The sequence below is a fragment of the Ambystoma mexicanum genome, chromosome 3p (assembly GCF_040938575.1).
Source record: "Ambystoma mexicanum isolate Mex_15411 chromosome 3p, UKY_AmexF1_1, whole genome shotgun sequence".
Taxonomy (NCBI): Eukaryota; Metazoa; Chordata; class Amphibia; order Caudata; family Ambystomatidae; genus Ambystoma; species Ambystoma mexicanum.
Window position 1 is genome coordinate 343,419,082 of NC_090925.1, and position 10,256 is coordinate 343,429,337.

A 10,256-nucleotide genomic window follows, 5' to 3' on the forward strand; every position below is an offset into this window, starting at 1 on the left:
GGGCCTCCAATGGGACTGTGTGAGGCTCATGTGAATTACACTTCCTGAACGTCCCAGGCTGCTGCAGACTTGCAGGAGACACGCCATCGTACACGGTGGCCTGCGGAGGACTGAGGAGCGGATATCCCGTTCCCCCACTCCCGCTCATTACCCGTGTCTCCCTCCTGTATCCCCCCACCCCCGCGCATTACCCGTGTCTCCCTCTACCCCCACACCCCCCGCTCATGCCCCGTGTCTCCCCCGTGTTCCCCCGTTCATGCCCTGTGTCTCCCTGCTGTTGCCCCCCATTCCCCGCTCATGTCCCGTGTCTCCCTCCTGTTGCCCCCGTCCCCCCGCTCATGCCCCGTGTCTGTCTCCTGATACCACCCACCCCCCCGGTCATGCCCCGTGTCTCCCTGCTGTTGCCCCCCACCCCTGCTCATGCCTCGTGTCTCCCTCGTGTTCCCCCCCACCCCCTGCTCATGCCCCGTGTCTCCCTGCTGTTGCCCCCACCCCCGCTCATGCCCGTGTCTCCCTGCTGTTGCCCCCCACCCCCCGCTCATGCCCCATGTCTCTCTCCTGTTACCCCCACCCCCCTCTCATGCCCCGTGTCTCTCTCCTGTTGCTCCCCACCCCCTGGTCATGCCCCATGTCTCCCTGCTGTTTCCCCCACCCCCCGCTCATGCCCCATGTCTCCCTGCTGTTGCCCCCCACCCCCGCTCATGCCCCGTGTGTCTCCCCTGTTACCCCCCACCCCCGCTCATGCCTGTGTCTCCCTGCTGTTGCCCCCCCGGCCCCTCCACCCCCCGCTCATGCCCCGTGTTACCCTGCTGTTGTCCCCCACCCTCCTCTCATGCCCCGTGTATCTCTCCTGTTACCCCCCACCACCCTCTCATGCCACATGTGTCCCTCGTGTTACCCCCACCCCCGCTCATGCACCGTGTCTCCCTGCTGTTGCCCCCCACCCCCTCTCATGCCCTGTGTCTCTCTCCTGTTCCCCCCCACCCCGGTCATGCCCCGTGTCTCCCTGCTGTTGCCCCTCACCCCCCGCTCATGCCCCGTGTCTCTCTCCTGTTATCCCCACCCCCTGCTCATGCCCCGTGTGTCTCTCTCCTGTTGCCCCCCACTGCCCGCTCATGCCCTGTGTGTCTCTCCTGTTGCCCCCACCCCCTCTCATGCCCCGTGTCTCCCCCCACCCCCCTCTCATGGCCCGTGTCTCTCTCCTGTTACCCCCCACCCCCCTCTCATGCCCCGTGTCTCTCTCCTGTTACCCCCCACCCTCCTCTCATGCCCCGTGTCTTTCTCCTGTTTCCCCCCACCCCCGGTCATGCCCTGTGTCTCCCTGCTGTTGCCCCCCACCCCCTCTCATGCCCCGTGTCTCTCTCCTGTTACCCCCACCCCCCTCTCATGCCCCACGTCTATCTCCTGTTGCCCCCCACCCCCCGGTCATGCCCCGTGTCTCCCTCCTGTTGCCCCCCACCCCCCGCTCATGTCCCATGTCTCTCTCTCCTGTTGCCCCCCACTCCCGCTCATGCCCTGTGTCTCCCTCCTGTTGCCCCCCAACCCCCGGTCATGCCCCGTGTGTCTCTCCTGTTGCCCCCCAACCCCCCCCTCAAGCCCTGTGTCTCTCTCCTGTTACCCCCCACCCCCGGTCATGCCCTGTGTCTCCCTGCTGTTGCCCCCCACCCCCTCTCATGCCCCGTGTCTCTCTCCTGTTACCCCCCACCCCCCGCTCATGCCCCGTGTCTCTCTCCTGTTGCCCCCCACTCCCGCTCATGCCCTGTCTCCCTGCTGTTGCCCTCCACCCCCCGCTCATGCCCCGTGTCTCCCTCGTGTTCCCCCCACCCCCCACTCATGCCCTGTGTCTCCCTGCTGTTGCCCCCGCTCATGCCCTGTGTCTCCCTGCTGTTGCCCCCACCCCCCGCTCATGTCCCGTGTCTCCCTGCTGTTGCCCCCCACCCCCCGCTCATGCCCCGTGTCTCCCTCCTGTTAGCCCCCACCCCCCGCTCATGCCCCTTGTCTCTCTCCTGTTACCCCCCCACACCTCTCTCATGCCCCGTGTCTCCCTCCTGGTCCCCCCTACCCATGCCCTGTTGTGTTCTCTTTATACACCCCGTCTTCCCTTTCCATGGTGTCCATCTTGGTAAAAGATTTTCCTTCCTACACCGGGACGCCGCAGGCGTTCCGGTTTGGGAAGAAAAATCTTTTTTTTACTACCCCGGGTTCCCACTTTGAGAACCTAGGATGCTAGTGGTCTTCATCCATTGAAAAGGACGTTATGGTTCCGTTGCACTAATAAACTATGAAATTCAATTAAAAAAATGTGTTAAAGGGACGTTATGGTAAAGTTGCACTAATAGAAACCAATGAAATTCAGTGAAAAAACTTTGTTAAAGGGACGTTATGGTTCCAAGTAAAACCGAAAAACCCTTGAAATTCGCCAGTTATGGTAAGCTAAGCAACCATAACTCGCGCCACCACCGTGCACTGCTAAGCCTAACACCCAGGACATCAAAGATGACATCACAAATGTCATTGATGACATCACTGATGACATCACATTTGCATTTACCTTTCATGAAAAGTCTGTACAAGGGATTCTTAGTGTAATGTTAATAAAAAAAAGTGTCAAAGATTATTGGAATAAATATCAAGTGCTAATCAGTGCATTAAGCTATGCATTGATATAAATAGCATTCTATTATTAACTTCAATCTAGTATACTGAGGTACTCATGTAGAAACATAGGCATTGTGTGCAGCATACATGATGGAGGTGCAATATTCATAAGCTTGCCATGTTGTATAGTGAAATAACTGTTTTCATATTAGAGTTTTGCGTACAGTGAAACATGTGATAAGTAGGTAATAAAACCCACTTACTACATAATTGCATTATTATAGACAAATCACAAAGAGACAACACCACATATAAATATGAATATATACAAGGGAATTGAAGTAAGAAAAAAACAGCATTAGTAGCAGAAAGTGTTCATAACCTAACTGATTACCTTTTATGCAGAGAAATGATTGCTCTGTTTCAAAGCTGTTACTTACCCTATCTATATATATCACATGATGTGCTGGACCATAAGGAAAATAGTGTGAGTACAACATATAAAAATATGAGCATATACAGGGAAAGTACAGTAATAAAACATCAAAACTATCAGAAAGTGCTGATAACTCTACTGATAATTTTAATGCACAAAAAGGATTGCTGTCTTTCAAGGTTGTGTCTTCCCCTATGTATATGTTTCATATGATATGACTGGACCATAAGGGAATTATTGTAAGAACATACTTGAAGGATAAGTCTACAAATATAGTACATTTACAATTTTTAGTTCCTGACTGTTACTGAAGAAAATCATGTGGCCTAGATATGTCAGGAAAGGAAGAAAGGGGGCGTCAGACATGTGATGTCATCAATGACATTTGTGATGTCATCTTTGATGTCCTGGGTGTTAGGCTTAGCAGTGCACGGTGGTGGCGCGAGGTATGGTTGCTTAGCTTACCATAACTGGCGAATTTCAAGGGTTTTTCAGTTTTACTTGAACCATAACGTCCCTTTAACAAAGCTTTTTTCACTGAATATATATATATATATATATATATGTTTTTTTTTTTTAAGACCTTATTTTACCCCAAATGAGAGGAATTAGAGAAAGAAAAGCTAGTCCTAACGTATTTTCCGCGTCTCTTCACTCAGGCACCCTTAATTTATTCTTTCACTGTTTTTACTTATTCCCAGCACTAGTCGAGATAGCACTACGCGGCGCCGCCTCTACCCCCTTGCAGAGTTAGGTTCCCGTCCTCTTTTCCCTCTTTCCCTTTTGTATCCTAATGGCCATATGCAAACAAAGAGAAAGTATTAGAAGTTAAAAGTCCCCTCTATGTCCCCGGCTGGTTTGCCCTTGTCCTCTAGATTTTTTCCCCTTTTAGTATCGCCCGCACTTAATACTCACGTGCCCGTCTTGATCCGAGACTCTCCGGATTTGGTCTGTCCAAGCAGCGCGGCCCCGTACTCAATGGCCCCACCCGGCTCCGGCGAGCGGTACCAAGGGTTTTTTCAAACGGGACCCGTACCCTCTCGCCCTAACTGCATGCGCACGTCTCTGCGTACCAGTTGCCATAGGTGGGCGGCTCTGTTGAGCGGGCGCGCCGTGCGTCTCCACTGTGACCGGGACCGTCTCATGCCAAGGAGACAGTTTAAAGTTAAGAAATAAATCCCGTCTATGGGGTCACCACTGAATGTAAGCGTCCCCACGAACGCACCCTCCTTAGTGAGAGGCAATAAAGGACACACCCCAGGAGGGGAATGAGACCAGGACCAAGTGCGGGTGAGATCAAAAGGGCTTTATATAGATCAATATAGGGCATGCAAAGGACTCTGCAAACTCCGAGAGCGCTCTGTCTGACAATAGCAAAGACGGGCCTACTTATTTAGTGAACACGTCATGGGTGACGCAAGCTATAGGGGACACATAATCGTGGGGATTGGGTGGTGATGTCTAGGGGGTATACACAGTAGAGAGTTGGTAACTAAACTGACATTTGCCCTTTTGGCCACACATTCACATCCATTCGTCACACTTCATGCTTCCGTTGGTTTGTAATTCTGATAAGCACTGACCTTAGATCAATACGCAGACAGGAACGTTGATATGGAATCTGAAGCATCCCATACATCAGTTGTGAGGACCCCCTTTAGTTCAAACAATCTGGTCCCATGTGCATAGTCGGGGGCATGGGAGGGGTTGCTCGATCACCCTGTCTTGGTTGGTTTGGTGAGGGATGGTATTATGATCTGTTGGTACAAGGGTGGGCGCCCCCCCTTTTGAGGGCCATTAACTTGGTGTCGGCGGAGATACCACTGGCCCGTTCGGGGCAATGTTACTAGTGCCTGAGAGACGGTGGGATTTAGGACCAGATAGCTCGTAAATCATGGAGTCAGGCTGTGGCGGCCTCTGACATGGGGGAGGCGGATGCTTGAAATGGGTCCAGCAGGGTCGGGCGGGGCGGCAAGGCTGTGCTGTTTGAACACCAGCTATCTCTGGAGGGGAGGAGGGGGAGATGGCCTTGCAGCTCTGTGCGCAGCATCCTGCACAAGGCGGTGTATTGTCCCTTGGGTGAGGGGCGAATAACAACACGTTGGGTCTATAAGATGATTTGTATGCATTTGCATTAGAAGGGATACTAACTGGGGGCCATACCCTTTAGTACAACAATTCACATCTATAGTTGACATACGAACATGAGGTAGTGTAAGGCAGGTGTATGGATAAAGAGGGCAACACATATTATTGCATATTGTCATCAGCTAGCCAGTCTTCGTACATCTTCACATTATAAACAATATCTGTTGTATACTACTCTTTACCCATTCTTCTTCACGTTAGCAGCGAACGTTAGTCAACATGACATATATTACATAAATGGTTTCTACACATTACAAGAGTTTTCGGGGTAGGCGGGGGTGTAGGGCGCCACACAGTCTAACACTGGGGGCTTGGTACAGGGTCAGGGCATGCAGGTTTTGGGCTGGGTTCAGTTACTTCCTAATGTTCCTGTTCATGGCTGGGGCAATGATGTACTGCGGAAGGTTAACAGCTACAGTGTTTTATTTTGCTGTTTGTTCGTGTCTGGTGGCTCGTGGGAACGAGTCCTCAGCGGATCTGCCATGCGGCAGGGGGTGGGGGGAGTGTGGGCCTCTGTGCGCGGTCGATTGGGGGTCAAGCTGCAGCTTTCAATGTGCACGTTGGCTCTGCCTGGGTTAGCTCTGAACATTTCTAGCAAAATGGAGTTGGCTTAGTACAAGATGGCGTCGGTGCTCTGCCTCATAACGTGGTGGTGCAGCCTCACGTGTCGGTCTGCAGCCACCCTCCCGCCTGGGCCCGGGGGGGGGCGGTGGGCTGCCGACGAGTCATGAGTCTTCACCAGGGTGGGAGATGCAGTGGGAGGGGGGGATCCTATTGACCTATCCTCCCCTACACCCCTTAAAGTCAGCGCCATCTTTAGATTGTATTTTAATATGCCTGTGCTTGTATAGTTGATTGCATTCTAGATAAACAACTATTGCATTGTTCGCTAAATCATCCATGAATGGCTGCCTACAGAGGTTTGCCTACTGGTAAAGACTAACACGTGGCATTGTAACCGTAATAGACCTTAAACTTTATGCTGATTTGCACTGCCAAATCTCAGATTCTGGTTCTTCCACCAAGTGGCACTAGGGTCCTGCAAAGTTGTTACAGAAGAAGGGCTATGGACTAAGTGTTGCTAAAGGTAAGTAACTTTTCTTATTCTATGCATGGATTTTTTCTGGATAGTGTTTTGGATAGGGGATCATAGAAACCCAATCCTCTTCATTTTGGTTCCCATAGTTGGTAGGATTGGCTTACCTGCCATCTTTGGGTATTTTTTGGGAGCACTACCATCTGTGTGATTCGGGTGTGGGCATGTGTTTACCCTGCAATGTTCTATTTAGTTGTTTGTGTGGTGCTATGTCAATCAAACGTTTTCTCAAGGATGCTGGCCATGTGGCTGCCTAATGGAAGAGTCGGGGAAGGTTGAGGGCTGGCTTTAGTTAAGATTGGTCCATGTATAGGGATTTATATGGCTCTTAGACCATAACTGAACACTTGTGGGGAGGTTGCTATTTAATTATATATTTATTTTATGTGGGGTTCTTTGGTTGGAAGAGAATGAATTTAGCAGAAGAGCAAGGTAGGCAGTGTAATACTATGGTATAGGTTAGCTCTCGAAAGGAAGTAACTGGCTGCTTTGAAGGTGGCTGGGCAGGCTGTGTTTGTTAACAATGGGACACCATACTGCATACTATGCTGGGATCTGTGGTCTGCTTAAAGAGCCATGGTCTGCAGTAAAAGTTAGGGTCTGACTGCGGTAAGAGGGGTTCAGGATCATGGAGGTCTGTTTTGGGTTCAGGGATACAACCCTGAATGTGTGCATCTGCTTCCAGTGACACAGGGAGTAAAGAGCCATCTGAGTGGATGCTTTTATTGTATATACCAGTTTTATGTGTATACTGTTTGCCTGTCATGATGTGGTTTGTGTGTGGCAGGGCATTTGGTGTGTGCCTGTGAATTTGATTGCTCCGATTGGTTGGTGGGGCACCTGTGTGATGGGGAGATCAAATGTTAGTGTGTTGATAGCCACATTGACGGCCATTAGTGGGATTGTTTCAGTGTCTACACGTAATGTTATCGGAGTTTGTGCATAGCTGTGGTTGCCTGTAAGGTCTGATGTTGCCTACTGCGAGTAGTGCGAACCTGGTGAGAGAGGGACTGTGAAGATTTTGTTTCCTACTCAAAGGCATAGATTCCGTCATCTGTACCAGTGCTACCTACTTGGAGAGGGGGGGGCCATCAGAGTTCACTTCCCATCAGAGGGTAGTCTTTTTTTGTTTGGGAGTGACTGCCCTATGAGGTGGTGGTGATATGGGAAAGGGGTGGTTATTTGTGCATGGAGTAGTGCAAGCATTTTGCCACATCTTCTCCTAAATTCCCATCCCTTCCTTGACGTTGCCTCCTTCCCCTCCTTGCAGGACCGCGGCTTCTACCTTTAAAGACTTCGAACTGGCCTCTGCGCAGCAGCGCCCGGACTCCGTTCTGCGTCGGCGTTTTAAGGATCTACTTCCAACAGACAATCATACAAAGACTGTCCTGACCAAACCGAGGAGCACCCGCTTGGTGAAGCTAGCAGTGATGGGCCTTACGGTAGCATTGGGGGCAGCTGCCCTCGCTGTAGTGAAAACTGCTTTGGACTGGGCGCCCAAGTTTGGACTGCAGATTTTCCCTTGAGGAAATGTACTGTCTCTTTAAAGGACTTCCAGTGCCAATAGGGAAGGTGCTGCTGTTGTATTCTTGAAAGTGGTGTGACGGATTCCTGCTGATGGCTGCCACACCACAGAGCCGACAGGTCTGGTCTTGCAGAGAAACACCCTGCACCCACTGATGCATTGAGGGAACACAATGGTATACTGGGGGATGTGAAGTAGGGAGTCTGGGAAGTATTGGAGTATTGCAACAGTGTGGTTTATTCCCACACACACTCCATTTTTGGAAAGGACTCTGCTAAGAGCTGCTGTACAGTATTCACAATGTGCCCTTTTGAAGCACGCCAATAGATTGGTTTTGCTTATTGTTAACACAGTATTCCAGCACCTTCAACTGCTGACTTCTGCACTTTAGAACCAAATGCAGGATGTATTAAAGGGAAGAGCATACCTTCTTTGTTATTTGAGATGAAGTCTTCTGCTCTAAGCCACACTGCCATGTAGCCAAACGCATCCAGTGCTTCCATCCCCATCTGCTGCCATATCCCACCTCTTTACTGGTGTACATACACACACTGTAAATATGTTGTACAAAGCTGGAGCATTCAGTAAATAAAGGGCCTGGTGCCACTGCTATTAGAGTGATGTCTTCATTGGCCCCCACAGACCCAGGTCACAGTCCTTACTCTCTCGACAAACTGTGCAGGTAAGATGATATCTGGGATTACAAGGAATCACACCAATCACACTGCCCTTTAACTTGTTTCAAATTTCAACATTCTGGTGGCCTGGTTATGTGCTTTGCTGATCCACTGGAGAACTGATATGTACTGGATTTATGCCATGTGAAAATGATGGACAAAATATCTATGAAGTGACATTGTGCTGTGCTTAACGCAGAGATCTGCAACTTGCAGCTCTTCAGATGTTTTGGTCTACTGCTCCCATCCATTCTAGTAAATGGTGATCAATCATGGGAATCGTGTGTCAAAACATTTGGAGCGCTGCCTACGCACTCCTGGCTCAGAGGTTTTGAGGTAATTCCAACATGTTAGAATAGGAAGTGTTGTATTATAATCATCATTGCAGCTCAGGTTGATGGCCTCATTCACCTTTTGAGAAGTTTTCCCAAATTGTCTTGCCCTAGTTTTATATTACAAAGAAATTTGATAATCCTGCTTTATTAGCCAAAGGATAAGAAGAATGTGCTGGTCAGCAAACATAATTACTTTAAGAGTCAGCAATTGTGCAAAGGTGGGATGCCTGTAGACCTGTATTGCTGTTTCACCCAAGGTTCCACATTCTAATATGCAAAGCACACTATTATTCTTGAATAATGAAGGATAACGTGAAATTACTGTGGGGGTACATTTCTGCATGCCTTACCAGTGAGCGAGCTCATGGCGGTTTACAAGAGGGTTAAGCCAATCATTATTCCAAGGTTGATACAATGATTACTGTACTGTTTTTTGTTTTGGGCAAGGACACCAGTTATTCACAGTGCTACAATTGTAAACTATTGTTTTGTGTGTGCCTCATCAGTCAGTGAAGACTTATTTGTCAGTAAGAAGCATCTTTGCGTTTGGGGGATTTTATAACTTGAATTGTATTCCTTGTGCAGCACAGTCCCACAGGAAATTCTGAACTATCTTGAGTGGAAATTGCTAACAAAGTCGTTTTTAAGGTGGAAATGTTGCTCCAATTAATGTGCTGCATGAGCCTTCTTTCTAGAAGGATGTCAATGAAGAACGTTTTGTGAGATGTGTGAGGATGAAGAAGAGAGGGACTGACAAGGAGTCATCCTGTTTGGGGCTACAAACCTTTATTTATAAAAGAAAAAGCCTCCTCTCCCTACTTCCAAGGGCTTGCTCAACCTAGGAAAACTTTATGGGCCTGTCAGGACGTCTGCCCAAAAATAGTATGTTCTCCATCCTCTGTCAGAAACCTATAGATCTAACACTTAAACCAAAAGTCCATAACAAAAGTACAGTTCCTTCACCAGGAAAATGACTGCCTTCTCCTGGTGCCTTGCTTCAGTTTTATCATGATAATTATTCTTTGAGTCCCTCCAAAACAGGGCCAGGAATAACTCCCTTCCCCCGGTTCCTTTATCAAAGTTCTCCACGGCGATCCTTCAGCACTTTTACAGATTTTACAGAAAGCTTGTATCAGTCCCTTCAACTCTTTCCAGGAAGTAGAAACGCTGACAGCTTTCTTTGGCTTCAATGTCTGGATGATAAATATATTTTCCAGGCTCCTCTTTACTTTATCTTTGTAAACCTTTCGCCAGTCTACTTGAACAGTTTTATTTATTTTTATTTATTTATTTGCATTTGTTAAGCGCGCTTGCAGCCCGTAAGGCATCGAGGCGCTGTTACAGAGGATACGCAAACTTAGGATTACAGACGGGTGCCAGGAGGGCTCTTAGTTACAGATTGGTACGCATATATGCAGTGGACGGTACAGGTTCAGGTTAA

At 49.1% G+C, this 10,256-nt stretch overlaps 1 protein-coding gene across 2 annotated transcripts in view; it reads left to right on the top strand.

The window, feature by feature from the left end:
* The window catches only part of TBC1D20 (TBC1 domain family member 20), a 509,368-nt gene extending 500,950 nt beyond the window's left edge, over positions 1-8,418 (top strand). For both annotated transcript variants that reach the window (XM_069650950.1, XM_069650951.1), the window contains one exon: positions 7,549-8,418. In XM_069650950.1, coding sequence (XP_069507051.1) covers positions 7,549-7,804 — 256 coding nt within the window. In that variant the 3' untranslated portion in view covers positions 7,805-8,418. The remainder of the gene's footprint in view (positions 1-7,548) is intronic.
* The last annotated feature ends 1,838 nt before the right edge of the window (positions 8,419-10,256 follow it).